The 15400-nt window shown below is 45.1% G+C and overlaps 1 protein-coding gene across 1 annotated transcript; it reads right to left on the bottom strand.

Annotated features, from left to right (window-relative positions):
* Positions 1-13865: 13865 nt before the first annotated feature.
* CCDC182 (coiled-coil domain containing 182) lies at positions 13866-14837 on the bottom strand. The gene has a single exon (XM_005583807.4). The coding sequence runs from the start codon at positions 14806-14808 to the stop codon at positions 14347-14349; it is 462 nt and encodes a 153-aa protein (XP_005583864.1). The 5' UTR covers positions 14809-14837; the 3' UTR covers positions 13866-14346.
* Positions 14838-15400: the final 563 nt, after the last annotated feature.

The following is a 15400-nucleotide window of genomic DNA, read 5'->3' as shown; positions in this document are numbered from 1 at the left end:
GATGTGTGTGATCACAGTGTGTGAAAGGGTGTGAGGTATGGGGTCATTTGCGTGTGGTGTTACATATGAGGTGAGTGATCTGTGACATGAGGAAGGAAAGAGATTTAGCCCCTCTCATTCCCACTTCTGGCTTCTCTGCTCAGCCTGGGTTCTGTAGGCACCTTCACTCATGCAGTAAGATTCACAGACTAAGACCCAAGGAGTTCCATCCTGAAAGTGATGCAGCAGCCATCCCAGGAAGGGAGAGCTTGGGCTCAGCACTCCCCATCAAAGTAAAACTAGACTTTCTTCATTTTCTCAGCTACTGAGAGCCCTGTAACCTGGGAGCTCAGCTTCAGGAATGCCAACAAGGAGAGGACAGAGTCCTATAAATGGTCAAGACCCCACTGCCTATAAGTAGGCAGTGAATGGGGAAAGCCTATATTCTTAAGTCTCTTCCCAAACTCAGATGGTCAGTTGATGGGCAGAACATTGTAGATAAAACACTGAATTGAAAATAGAATTCCTATTTATCTTCTCCAGTTCACAATGGGCTCAGCCCCATGCCTGATGTAACCCTGCTAAAATCTGGACTCATGTGGCTCATTGAGAATTATTATGACCAAGAAGCACAATGCAATGCCATTCCTTACTCTCTGTCTTAGCACCACTAAAGGAGACTCAGATCCATGGACTCCAACAACATTTATTAAAATCTCATTCATTCTACTTCCTTCTTTCCTTGCAGCTGCTTGGGTGTAACTCTCCTCAACCCCCTGAAAAAGCTCCTCCTGGCTCCCAGTTCGTGAAATTATCCTCTGCTCTTCCTACCTCATCCAGCACTTTAAGATGTAGAATAACTTGGCCTTTCTGCCCACAAGAAGGAATCATTTTTTTTTATAGGGGCTGGGGGTAGGATGGCGATTTCAGGGTCCTCTTTGTAGAAAAGGAATGTCAGGGAATAGCACCACATTTGAGAATCTTGGGTCCTGGTTCACTAAACTGTGTGGCCTATATGAGCTGCATGTTCTCCCTGAGACTCTTTCCACAGCTGCTTAAGGCAACCATTATCCTAGCAACTCACTGCTTCACAGAATTAAAATCTGCTAAAGAGCCATGCTAATACTCAGACAAAGCTCTAGGAGAAAAGAACAATACATCGACGAGTTATCTTTCTTACCTGTCCATTAGCAAGGCAGTACCCATGGCAGTGCAGTGCAGGACAGCAACCTTGACCAGAACTGATGGAAAGCTGCAGAGATGCCACTGGAAACTCAAATTGTAAGTCAGTGCCAGAATTTTAATACCTTTCTATAGTATTGAGTTAGGGATTGGGGAAGGCTGGGAGGGTTTACAAGTGACATTCCTTCATTACCTAGGACAAAGAAGGAGGACTCGCACACACACACACACACACACACACGATGTTCTTGTTTCATCTTTCTACACTCATCCCCAATTTTTCTGAATCTCATTTTCCTCACTTGTGAAATGAAGGTGACAACTGCATAGAACAATCCTTTAGAACCAGACTTTGGAACCTGTTCTACCTTTTCTTACTAGATGTGAGACCTCAGACAAGTGATTCAACCACTCTAGGTCAGTTAGTGATTACAGAAAAACAAGCTACTTTAAAACTTAATGGCTTAAAACAACAATCGGTTATTATTTCTCATGAGTCTATGAGTAGCCTGGGTGGTTCTGCTGATGTGAGCCAGACTTGACTGATCTTGGCTGAGGTCACTCATGCATCTACAGTCAGCTGGCAGATCAGCTGGGGGCTGGCTGGTCTAGGATGGCCTTGGCTAGGATAACTTGGCTCTGCTCCACATGGTCTCTCATCCTCCAGGAGAGCCCAGGCTTGTTCTCGTAATGGTGTTTATTTCCAAGAGAGTGAGTGGAAACACACCTGGGCTTTTTCAAGCCTATGCCTGCATTAAGTTTTCTGCCATCCCATTGGCCAAAGAGTCATTTGACTGAACCTGGAGTCAGAATGGAAGAGGCCTGTAAAGTTACAGGGCAAATGGCGGGATCACAGGGAGGCAAGTAATAAGTGTTGTCAGTGTAATCAATCTACCACACCCTTTAAGCTCAGTTTCCTTATTTTCTTTTAATTGAGGTGAAATTCACATAACATAAACTTAACCTTTTTTTTTTTTTTTTTTTTTTTTGACACAGAGTCTCAGTCTGTCACCTAGGCTGGAATGCAATGGTGCCATCTTGGCTTACTGCAGCCTCCACCTCCTGGGTTCAGGCAATTCTCATGCCTTACCTCCCAAGTAGCTGAGATTACAGGCACCCACGACCACACCCGGATAATTTTTGTATTTTTAGTAGAGACAGGGTTTCACCATGTTGGCCAGGCTGGTCTCGAACTACTGACCTCAGGTGATCCACCCACCTCGGCCTCCCAAAGTGCTGGGATTACAGGCATGAGCCACAGTGCCCAACCAAATTAACCATTTTAAGGTGCACAATTCAGTGATATTTGGTACATTCACAATGTTATGCAATCATTACCTTTATCTAAGTTTCCAACATTTTAGTTACCATAAAACAAAACCTCACAGTATTAAGCAGGTACTCCTCATCTCCCCCTCCATCCTCTCCAGCCCCTGACAACCACAAAACTGTTCACTGTCTCTATCGATTTACTTATTCTGGATATTTCATATAAATAGAATATGTGAACGGTGTCTGGCTTCTTTGACTTAACATAATATTTTTGAGTTTTATCCATGTTGTAGCATATACGAGCACTTCATTCCTTTTTATGGCATAATAATATTCCTTTGTATGAACATGGCACAATTTGCTGATTTATTCATTTATTGCTGGATATTTGGGGTGTTTTCATGCTGTGGTTATTGCAAATGATGCTGTGATAACATTAATGTACAAATATTTGTTTGAGTAACAGTTTTCAATTCCTTTGGGTCTATTCCCCCCAAAAGAGTAGAATTGCTGGGTCATATGACAATTTTACATATAACATTTTGAGGAACTCAGTTACCCTTATTTTCAAAACGGATTACTTTGCGGACATGCTGAGAGGCTTCGAGAGTGCGTGTGAAGTGTCTTGCACAGAGTACGACTTCAATAAAGGGTGTATATAACTATTCTTTTGTTCCTTCATTCAATAACCATTTATTGAGCCCAGGATCAGGAATTATGTGAGATGCTAGATAGATACGTGGATATAGATGATATAAAATATCTATAAAACATATGCCTATATTTTTATAGACATATAAATATATCCCCAGGGTCCCTTCCAGCTCAGACTTACAATGGTTCCCTCCTTGGTTCTCGCCTGGTGTGTCCTTCACAAACAGAAGACAAAAGGCTCTCTCCTCTCCCTCCCTAACTGAGTCCCCAGGAGGCGGCTGGCTTCATTGCTCCCCACCTGAATCAGTTCAGACCACCTATTTCAGATCTGTCGGCTCTTATAAATGTAGCCACACACCCGCAAAGTGAGATAAAATGGCAATGTGATTAGTGTGTGTGTGAGTGCGAATGCTCATGTGTCCCTGTCTCATTGCTTTTGTAAAGATTAATACATCAGAGCAAGCACTTACGAAAGGAAGAATAAAAAACAACAACCGGGTCCAATTCTCCAGACATTCAATAACCGAATGTCACCCACATGGTAAGCAATAAAATAAAAATATATGCTTAGCAGAGGCAATATAAATATGATGTATATTTTGAAGTCGGATAACAGAACAGTGGCATAAAAATAATACCCAGTGGCAAATTCAGGAAAGAGACCTTTTAAAAACACAGAATGTCTTTGGGCTGCCATTCCTAAAATATCACAGCATCTCAAGCAGTAAAGCAGGGCTTGGTTTAAATCTGACAGGAGCACCTCGTGTAATGAGGGCATGGAAATTCTTGCCAGCATCCCATTGTCAAGGCGACATCTACTTCCCCTGCACCCCCCACTACCCCACTCCTGAGAACTGCCCTCTCTACAATCTACTAGCTCCATCCCCTTTGCCTGTCTCAATAACCCCTTACTTTTCTTTCTTTCTTTTTTCTTTTCTTTTTTTTTGAGACAGAGTCTCTCTCTGTCACCCTGGCTGGAGTGCAATGGCACGAGTTCGGCTCACTGCAACCTCCGCCTCTTGGATTCAAGCAATTCTCCTCCCTCAGCCTCCTGATTAGCTGGGATTACATGTGTGCCACCACGCCCAGCTAATTTTTGTACTTTTAGTAAAGACAGGGTTTCTCCATGTTGGTCAGGCTGCTCTCGAACTCCTGATCTCAGGTGATCCGCTGCCTCAGCCCTCCAAACTGTTGGGATTGCAGGCGTGAGCCACCGCGCCTAGTCTCAATAATCCCTTACTCTTTAAAACTCCTTCGCAGACGTTATTCCATTCAACCTTTACAACCTGCCTCTGAGGTTGGGAGGACAGGTATCATTATCGCCATTTTATAGATGAGGAAATAGAGGCCACATAAGTGGTCTGAAACCCAGGACTGAAACGCCACCTACCTGCCCCTCCACCCCAGAAAGAAAAAATGTCTTCCCTGTATTAGAAACTGTCATTTTCTGCTCACACATGCATACACACACATACACACACACACACACACACACAAATCATTAAAAAGATTTCTGTGCAAAATCAACTCCTCCCTCTGTGACCCAGCACAAATCTCGATTCCTAGCTACTATTTGTTTAGGGACTACAAACCAATTTTTTGTACGAACCAAACAAAATATAATTAGAAAGTAAATCCAGGAGTGTATTGTAAACATCAAAATATATCAACGGTAGATGGCTATGCACTTCTTAAAACACGCACCTTTTGCAAGTCTTAGTTACTGAGATTCTAACCAGAAAATGGAAGTCCGAAAATTTGTGGAATTTGCCTGAGGCCTTGAAATGAGAACTCCAGGATTGAAACGCACGTCATTGCTGCGGAGGAAAGAACCACCCGTTATGTGTTTCTAAGCAAATCACTTGGCCTCTCTGAGTTTTCATTTCCCCGTGATGGAGAGAGTAGAAGGAGAAGATCTCTAAGCTGCTTTCTAGCTCTGAAATGCTCTAATTTTATCTCTAGAAAAAAAGACAAATGTTGCTCAGGGAAAGCCCTATGTTGCCCACAGAGGGGTCAGTAAAATCTCTCTGATGGAACCCTAACCTCTAATGCCTTCCTGTTGGGGGGAAAGTCTATTTTAGGAGCAAGAAGACAGGGCACTGGTCCTGTATCAGCCACTAATCACTATGTAACCTTGAACGTCTCCTCTGCTAAATGAGAAATTTGGACTTGATGAATATGAGAAATAAATGTCACCTCAAGTGCCACTCTGACCAATATAGATAGTGGCTACCTGGGAGTGAGGTGTTTAGAAAAAAATACGAATCTCCCTCCGACTCAAGAAGGAAGAGTGTTGGGATGGATGACTGATGTCTGCCGCCTGCGAAGGCTGCAGGCAGTGCACGTGGCCTTTGCCATCCCTGGGGTAGATGTTCTCTAAGGTGTCTTACTTGAACTAATCCCCTGCGAGTAGCACACGGAAAACCAGGGGATTCAGAGTCACCGATGGACCAGAAGAAGAACTTGGCTCGTTCAACTGTTTTTATATTATCCAAGGCTTGGGTTTGAATAACCTGTCCCCTGATACCACTGTATTTTAGAAATTGCTACCTAAGGCAAATTCTCCACTTTTAAACTCATTTCCTGAGTCGGTCTTTTTAAGCCCCACATTAAATATTGATCTGCCCTGGAGAGATCTAATTTATTTAGTAGAGACATGTTTGACTCCGCCAGAACGGTCAAACTCAAAAATGGGGACACACCCCTCCCAAAGCAATAACCATTGAGGATAGTGACAGACAAGCCAAGGGCACCAGAACCAGCGGCGTTCCACTCTCAGAGTCTCAGGGACAGGGCCTGCCTTCTGCTCTCACACAAGTAGCCCTCTCACCCAAGACTAGTGGAACCTCTCTGAAAACCTTTCCCAGGAGGCTGCTTTTCTGAAAGTCAAGGTGTCCACTCTGTGCCGGCCAGGCTAGGCTCTCCATCTGCCACCCCAAGACCCGTTGGCCCACGATGGGAAACCCCAGAAACCTCTTCTGCTTGCTCCCAACAAGCTCTGTTTCTGGGGCTATCATGACCAAGTTCCAACCTTCAGACTCTGCAACTCCTCCCTCAAGTCCTGATTCTGGCCCAGGAACAGGGACCCTGGTTCTAAACCTCAGCCCTGATGAGCTTTGGCTTCATTGCCTTTCTGATTGACAATGCGTTGGCTGTCTCCTGTTTGCACTTATTAGACTCAAAAAAGAAGCGAGAGAGAGACAGAAGGAGATTGGACCTGCTCCAACCTGGGGAGAAGGACCCTTATGTCCCACACAGCCAACTCAGCACACAGAGTAGATTGAAAGATTTGAGGTCCTGATCCAGCCTTGCCTTTGGATCTGGCCTCCTCCACCTCTTGCACACAGAATCACCTGCTTCCATCACCCTACACTCTGAGTTGATCCAGCGTAATTTCACTCCATGATCCAGGCTTCCAAGCACAAATGCCAAAGTTCCCTTCTGGGTCTCTGGCAACATCTGAGGCCTAGCAAATAAGAATCCCCCAGGCCAGGAACATAGCCTTCCTTCTTGGGTTAGGGAACCGAATTATAATTAAAAATCTCAGCAAATTATCCTCCCCTACCTGCATTCCCTCTGTTAATTCACCCAAGTGTCCTATGAGGCCGGTAGTGTCTTTATCCCCATGAGGAATATGGGGAAATTGAGGCTCCAAGTTTGTAGCCACTAACCACATATGGCCAATAAAATGAAATAAAACTTAAAATTCAGTTTCTAAATCCCACTAGCTACATTTCAAATGCTCAGTAGCCACACATGCCTGGTGGCGACTGAATTGACCATGCAGAATGACAGAACATTTGTATCATTGCAGAATGTCCTATCGGACAGCACTGTGAAGGGTAGAGTAACAGCCCTGTGCCATGCAGAAACTGAGTAGCAGAGCTGGTACTTCAGCTAGGCCAGTTTGTCTATCCGCTACTCTTTTCTGATGTTGAAAGGAATCCAAAAAGAAAGGGTTGAGATGGTCAAGAGGTCAACAAAGAAATCTCATTCTTAGAGTGAAGCTTTTTGGAGGGCACATCTGAAAAGCTTAAGACCTTTTGACCACCTCCTGGTCACGTGACAGCTGTCACCAGCGCCTGGTCATGATGCTGCAGTTTGCTCCATCAGACATCTCTTCCAGCCCTGGAGGGGTTTGGGGTTTGATCTCCCTGTGGCAGTTCTATCTCCTACCTCCCTGATGAAGGGGAGTCAAGCACACATTTGGGTACAAAAGAATGCCTTGTACATCCTGCCACGCTCCTGAGACCTCCTGGAGATGGTGAAGGTCAATCAAGGTCATTGATCTCCAGTTTTGATCCATTTATCATTTATGACATGCCTTCTATGGCCTAGTATCTAATTCAGGCACTTTTTACATGTGTAACCTAGATACTTTTTGGAGCCCATGTGGCTCCCGAATGTCCGTAAACTAAAAACTAAAAACAACTAAAAATAATCCCAGTCTGTATTTGTATCTCTCAATATTAAATGGGATTTGAATGATAAATCATAGTATCATTTATTTTTCTCACTGTATATTTGAATTTATACTTTATTTTATAAACATTTTTGTTTTGTTTTTGTTTTTGTTTTTTGAAACAAAATCTTGCTCTGCCATCCAGGCTGGAGTGCAGTGGCACCATCTCAGCTCACTGCAGCCTCCACCTGCAGAGTTCAAGTAATTCTTGAGCCTTAGCCCCCCAAGCAGGTGGGATTACAGGTGAGCACCACCATGCTCAGCTAATTTTTTTGTATTTTTAGTAGGGACGGGGTTTCACCACATTGCTCAGGCTGGTCTCAAACTCCCAGCCTCAGGTGATCCACCCATCTCAGCCTCCCAAAGTGCTGGGATTACAGGCGTGAACTACCGCACCTGGCCACTACGTTGTTCTTTTTATTGCCAAATAATATTCCATTATATAAACATACCACATTTTGTCTGTTCGTCAGTTGATGGACATTTGAGTTGTTTTCACTTTTAGGCTATTATGAATTATGCTGCCATGAACATTCACATACAAGTTTTTATGTGGAGATGTGTTATTATTTGTATTGGGTATATACCTACGAGCGGAATTGCTGGATCATAGGATAACTCTGCGTTTAACATGTTGAGAAACTGCCCAACTGTTCTCCAAGATGTCTGCACCATTTTACTTCCCATTCCCATCAGCAATGAGCTCCCATTTCTCTATATCATTGCCAACACTTGTTATTGTCTAGTCTTTTGACAGTAGCCATATTAGTGGGGTGAAATATATCACATTGTGGTTTTGACTTACATTTCCTTAGTGTCTAAGGATACTGAATATCTTTTTGTGTGCCTGCTGATCATTTGTCTATTTTCTTGGGAGAAATGTCTATTCAGATCCTTTGCTAGCTTTTCAGTTGAGTTATCTTTTTATTAAGTTGTAAAAGTTATTTCTCCTTTTTAAGGATACAAGTCTCTTGCCAGATAAATGATTTGTAAATATCTTCTTCCATTCTGTGGATTGCCTTTTTTACTTTCTTAATGGTACCATTTGCGGAACAAAAGTTTTAATCTTGATGAAGTCCCATTTATCTATTTTTTTCTTTACTTGCTTGTTCCTTTTATGTCATATCTAAGATTTGCTCCTATACTTTCTTCTAAGATTTTATGATTCTGGCTCTTATACACATCACTTCTTAATGCCTTCCTTCCCCTAACCCACTGGCCTCCCCTCATCTCTCCTATACCTCTGCTGTCCAACCTCATTCTCAGGACTCATTCTCAACTACACACTGAAAAGACTTCTCTCTGAAAATCTGAGCCTGCCAGGTTTTCTTTCTTACTTTTATCCTTCTCCTTGTTTCCTTCTAGTTATGTCTATTTTTTCTTTCCCATGAATAAACTCAGCCCTTTCTGAAGCAAGACCCTTAGCTTCCCCTCTTTAGTTCTGCATCAAAAAAGTCTAGAAATTGGGCTGGCTCTCTTAGATGACTAGGAGTAGAAGATTGCCATCTCTTATAATTTAATGTATTTCCTTTTAGCACTGTTGTACAAGCCTTATCTCAATTACCTCTTAAACAAGCCTGGGAAGTTGGCCCCACAAATCCCAATTTGCAAATGGGGAAACAGAGGTCTTGGTGTGACAGAGATAATGTTTGTTAGATAAAGGATCGTGTCTTAAATAGAAACCGAAGAAGCTGCAGAGTTAGAATCTGAATGCGGAACTTCTGACCACTTGCTCAGTGCTCTGCCACAAAATGCTGCCTTTGCCCAGAGATTTCCTGTCAGCTGCTCTCAAAGGTCATATTGATAAACACCACTCACACAAACAGGCACAGATGATGCCACCACTTCCTATTCTATTCTTCATATGTTTCCTGAGCAGCTACTCCTTGCTGGGCATTCATTGTGAGCTACATTCACTTCTGAAGCAGCCAAAAGGAGGAGAATAGGAGAGGAGATGGACAAACCCCTGCGTTCCTCTTTGCCTTCTCACCTCTAACTCTGGAAGAGTTGCTATGTCTGCTGCATGAGCCACACCCAATACATCTGGATCCAGTGAAAGTCACTCTAGACTGACGCCTGGTGAGTGTCAAAAAAAACATGCCCAAGGCTCACTGCTCTTAGCACTGGGCGGATTACTAAAAGGATTGGGTCAGATCAAGAGGCAAAGTTCTGCATATGGAATGGAGCCAACGCCCAGATCCAAACCCTTGCTTCCCAGCCACACTGCAAAACTCTGCCTAGCCATGCTCCTCCCTGAGTGCTTTCTTCTTCCCAGCATGGCGTATCAATCAAATAGACAAGGCTGAAGTTGTGCCAACTAGGTGAGTTCCCTCCCCTAGCCACACACATGTTTGCTTTCCTGCATCTCAGCCACCTTGCTGCTCGGCCCAGCATCCCAGCTTGCAGTGGACACAGGACTTGGGGTCCCAGGGAGGACTCCCTTGTCTACCAGTGGTTTTCATAAGATGGAGCCATATGTCTAGGATCTCAGCAGCGCTCTGACTGCTGTGGATGCGGAGGGGGAGCAAGTAGAGCCTTGCAGCTTATAGAAAACCTTTGAGAACAACGGCTATTGGCATGGAGAAAACCATCTGTTATTTTTGTCTCCTATTTGTCTTAGAATTTCAGGGAAAGTGAGCAGTTGGGCTGCTCAACTTTATTGTTCACAGTTGGGAGCAGAAGAGTTGAAATGAGGCACCCAGTTTCCAAAGCTACAATGCAAAGTTATCTCCTCTTGGCTTTATTTATTTTGTATTTTGTATTTTTTTTGAGACAAAGTCTTCCTCTATTGGTCAGGCTGGAGTGCAGTGGCATGATGACAGCTCGCTCTAGCTTTGAACTCCTGGACTCAAGTGATCCTCCTGCCTCAGCCTCCCAAGTAGCTAGGACTACAGACATGCACCACCACACCCAGCTAATTTCTTTTATTTTTGTAGAGTGAGGGTCTCACTATGTTGCCCAGGCTGGCCTCGAACTCCTGGCCTCCAGTGAGCCTCTCGCCTTGGCCTTCCAAAACACTGGGATTACAGGCATAAGTCACCACACCCAGCCTCTCCTTGGCTCTTTAATCCACCATGGGTTTCCTCTGTCCTCCAGGACTAAGGGTGCAGCTGTGAGTTGTGGCCTAATGAGGAATCTCAGGGGTCCCCAGAAGGATCTCAAAAGTTGCTCGGAAAAGGCCTCACTCTCAAATTTTCTTGCCAGATTGAGGTGGAAGGCAAGGATCTGAGAGTGGGGAGGAGAAATGAACACAAAGACAAGCTCTTCCAGCTGCAGAATGAACAGGCCAGCCTCCTCTGGCTAAAAATGACAGCAGAGATGCACTGACCTGGCATGTATGGCCTCTACCATCCTTGTTTCCTGCCTTGAGCTCCTGGGATTTGCCCCACCCACAACCTCGCCTGGATCACCCCACGGTATGTTTATGTTTAGTGCAGGTGACCAACCATCCCTGCTTGCCCAGGACTGAGAGATCTTGGCCTGAGGGACTTTCTGTTTTAAAACTAGAAAAATCCCAATTAAACTGGAACAAGTTGGTTGCCCTGGGTGGTGGTGTTAACTGATTGCATCTCTAAGAGTGGCTGCCTGTTTTAACGACCAAGGACTCGCAAAGTCTCCCTGGCACCTTTTGGGTCATCTCAAGCCTCTGACTTCAAGGGTGAAGGCTGGGTATCAGGCAGATGAAGGTGAAGCAACTGAAGACAGTGGGCCTGTACCCACAGCACTGAGGTGCATCTGCACCTAGACCCAGCCCATCTCCCCAATTCCCAGACCTAACTCCATGCTCCCTGCAGCCATGCAACAGCCACCCACACTGCACAACACTGCCCAGCCAGTGCCATCTCCCAGAGCTGTCTTCTCCCTGGCCCTCAGTATCCATGGTACAGAAAAAATAAGACTGAGGATGTGGCAGCTGGGGTTGGTTACCACCAGCCTCATTAATGGAACCTTGATTTTCTTTGGATATTGGGTAACTGAAGTGTCCAGGCCCAGGAGCAGAGTTGTGGCAAGTGCTCTCCTCTTTTCATAATTGGTTTAGGGTGGGCAAGCAACCCAGATATGGCCAAAGAAATGTCGATGTCAGTGGAAATATGATGGGGCCAAACTCATCCGTTTATGAGGAGCCTACTCCTGAGATAACTAACCAAGCTCCTGTGATAATAGCGTTAATCTGTTACCACATAAAGGCCCCACCTCCCAACACTGTTACATTTGGAATTAAATTTCAACATGAGAGGCCGGGCACGGTGGCTCATGCCTGCAATCCCACTTTGGGAGGCCAAGGTGGGTGGATCACTTGAGGTCAGGAGTTGAGACCAGCCTGGCCAACATGGCAAAACCCTGTCTCTACTAAAAATACAAAAATTAGCCCGGTGTGGTGGTGGGCGCCTGTAATCCCAGCTAACTGGGAAGCTGAGGCAGGAGAATCGCTTGAACCTGGTAGGCAGAGGCTGCAGTGAGCTAAGAACGTGCCAGTGCACTCCATCCTGGGTGACAGAGAGAGACTCCCTCTCAAAAAACAAAAACAAAAACAAAAATAAAATCTTCAACATGGGTTTTGGAAGGGACATTCAAACCACAGCAGTACTTACCTTCAAAGGGCCAACCATAGTGCCTGGACTATATTATATTCTTGATAACACTAAGCTCTTATATTAGTAATAATATTCATATTGTTAGTATTACAATTATTAATACTTCAGCTAAATCCTCCAAAGAAACTGCCTAAAGGCTGGGCACAGTGGCTCATGCCTGTAATGCTAGTACTTTGGGAGGCCAAGGTGGGAGGATCACTTGAGGTCAGGAGCTTGAGACCAGCCTGGCCAACATAGTGAAACCCCATCTCTACTAAAAATAGAAAAATTAGCCAGTTGTGGTGGTGCGCACCTGTAATCCCAGCTACTCGGGAGGCTGAGGCAGGAGAATCAGTTGAAAGCCGGGACGCAGTGAACTGATATTATACCATTGCACTCCAGCTTGGGCAATAGAGTAAGACTCTCTTCAAAAAAAAAACAAAAAAAACAGCAGCTGGGCTCAGTGGCTCATTCCTGTAATCCCAGTACTTTGGGAGCCCGAGGTGGGTGATCACCTGAGGTCAGGAGTTTGAGACCAGCCTGACCAATATGGTGAAACTCCAACTCTACTAAAAATACAAAAATTAGCTGGGCATGGTGGCGTGCGCCTGTAGTCCCAGCTACTCGGGAGGTTGAGACAGGAGAATTGCTTGAACCTGGGAGGTGAAGCTTGCAGTGAGCCAAGATCACGCCATTGCACTCCAGCGCTCCAGGCTGGGTGACAGAGAGAGACTCCATCTCAAACAAACAAACAAACAACAACAACAACAACAACAAAACTGCCTAAAGTTAGAGTAGGGATGCAACCCTTCGTGGTAGATGGCTATTGGATGGGTATTACAATTAACCACGGGTCACAGGGTCCTTTTGGGAAGTGCAGCTTAGAAGTTCCAGATGTTCAAATCTTATCTGGGGAGATTCTATGACAGAAGAAAGAGGGAGGATGAGACTGCCACAGAAGATCAGATGATATGGAATCTGCTGTAAGCTCAGAGCTGGAAAGACAGACCTGACTCTGTCCAGGGACTGGCTCTCATCTCCAGGCACCTCACTTCTGCTGTTTAGAGGAGAATCCCTGCTGCATGGCAGCATTTGGGCCGCCAGAGAGAAGATATGTGAATTGATGAAATAGAAGACTAATTGGAAATAAAAGGTATAGTGTCAGCTAATGAACTCCCAAATCACCATGTGATAGCCTCAGCCTTCCAGAACACGTCCATGAACAGCCTAAAGTGGTTCCAAAACTGGGGAGCAGAGAGGGGCGCAGCAGGAGGCAAATGAGCACAGCTGACCTGGACTTAAACCATGGCCCTGCCACTTACTGGGGTGCAGACCTTGGGTACTGGACTTGCCTTCCTGTGGCCAGTCTCCCAGTGTGAACCATGCAAAATCAACATTCACCTCCAATGAGTGCCTATGGAAGTAAGTGGGATGGTATGTCTGTATTGCCTGATAAATGGCCAGGCATTGTGACAACAATTCCTGCTCCACGGATCAAACACAGAAATCAGTTTCCCCACTTCCTAGTCCCATCTCAGAGGTGTTGCATTATCGGTCACTAAAGCTCAGCGAGTTCCACCCACACAGTCCTAATAAGCTCTGTCATTCTGATTGGCCAGTCTGCAGGAAAGGAAGTAGAGGTAGAAAGACACAGCAAAGAAAAGTGAGATGTGACAGTCTAACAGTGAAGGGAGACAGAAAGACCATACAGGCAAGGGTTAGAATACTAAAAACAGAGCAATCTGGGGTAGTGTTAGTGCATGGGCAAGCAGTCTGAACCCTCTGGGGAGATCATGAGTTACATGACATGGTATCAGTTGACCACACATTAAGTCTCAAATTATGAGAGCCTTGAATCATTCAAAAAAAAAAAAAAAAGGTGAATCTGTTCAGCACAATCAGTTTAAGAATATACTGTACAAAAAAAAAAGTATACATTGAGCAATAGTACCATTACAAACAGGAAAACAGTTCAAGTGAAAGTTACAGGGGCCTGACTTAGTAGTGGGGTGCCTCCTTCCTTGAGAGTGCTGGATAAATGGAATTTCACCAAAAAAACATATTGAAGTCTTTTTGCCTCTCAGCAAGGTGTTATTTAGGTAGAAGGGAAGCAATGGAAATGAGAAAAGGAAAGCAAGCGGGTAGGGACTTGGGGTTTGTCCTTCCATTTAAAAAAAAAAAAAAATCATCTACTTGGTGCTTGGCTAGTGCTACCCACAAGGCTCAGTCAGCCTGGCTCTTCTTAGTGGTACGCAGGGCGTCGCGGCCCCTGTCCAGCAGCAGGTCCTCCAGCCGCTTGCAATGCTCCCGGAGCTGTTTCTCCCGCGGCAGCAGGAAAGTGAGAACCTTGTTGCGCACGATGCCACGGTCCTCCTCCTCCCTTAGCCGCTGCCTCACACGAGCCGCCTGCTCCTCCTGCTGCACCAGGGCACCATTCATCTCGCAGAAGGAGTCCTCAAGGTAATGGATGGACTTCAATGTCTCTTTCTTAAAGTCTTCCAGCTCCCGTTGCACCCCAGCCACCTTCTGCTGCAGGATCTCCAAGTCGGCAGGTGGCGGGAGGCAGGAGGGCCATGACTGGGACAGGGAAAAGTCTCCAGACTGGAGGCCACTCTCTACCATTTTCTTCCCCTGTAAAGTATTCACCGTCATGAGAATGGACCCAGCCTGGTAGAGGGATTCCATTGTCTCTCTTCTACGTTGGACAAAGAGAGGAAGCCAAGAGACCAGCCAGGTCGATAAATATTTTTGGCTAGAGACGCGATCATTCGGAGTGGAGAAACCCTAGAATTGTGACATCAGGGCCCCTTCAACCAACCAGAAAGAAAGCCACAATCCATTCATTTGCATATTGTAGCTTCCTTGCTTGGTTACCTAGAGCTTTGTCTGTTTATCTGACCAAGTTGCCTTCCTGAGATATGGATCCTTAACTCATCACCCTTCCAGAACCAGAACTCAGGTTCTTCTTTAACCTGAGGAACAAACCAAGTCCCAGAGCAGGGAAGTACATTGGCCAGAGCAAGGCAAGCCAGGCCAGGCTCACTGGCTGCCAGGACTGGGTAGTCTCCCACACTGGCAAGGGACCTGCATGGTCTTGGACTGGTCTCTGGGCTTTAGTACCTTACTAGTAAAACAAAGACATTGTAAGAAATGATACCTAATCCCACTTGTAGCTCTAAAATGCTAAAAAAGTAATCTCTTATTCCAAATCCATACTCCTATAATGATGCCAGAATTCCAGATAATCTTAGAAATTGTGAGAAATGTACTTAGATTT

This window comes from Macaca fascicularis, chromosome 16 (genome assembly GCF_037993035.2).
Source record: "Macaca fascicularis isolate 582-1 chromosome 16, T2T-MFA8v1.1".
Taxonomy (NCBI): domain Eukaryota; kingdom Metazoa; phylum Chordata; class Mammalia; order Primates; family Cercopithecidae; genus Macaca; species Macaca fascicularis.
This window is presented reverse-complemented; position numbering and strand designations above follow the sequence as displayed.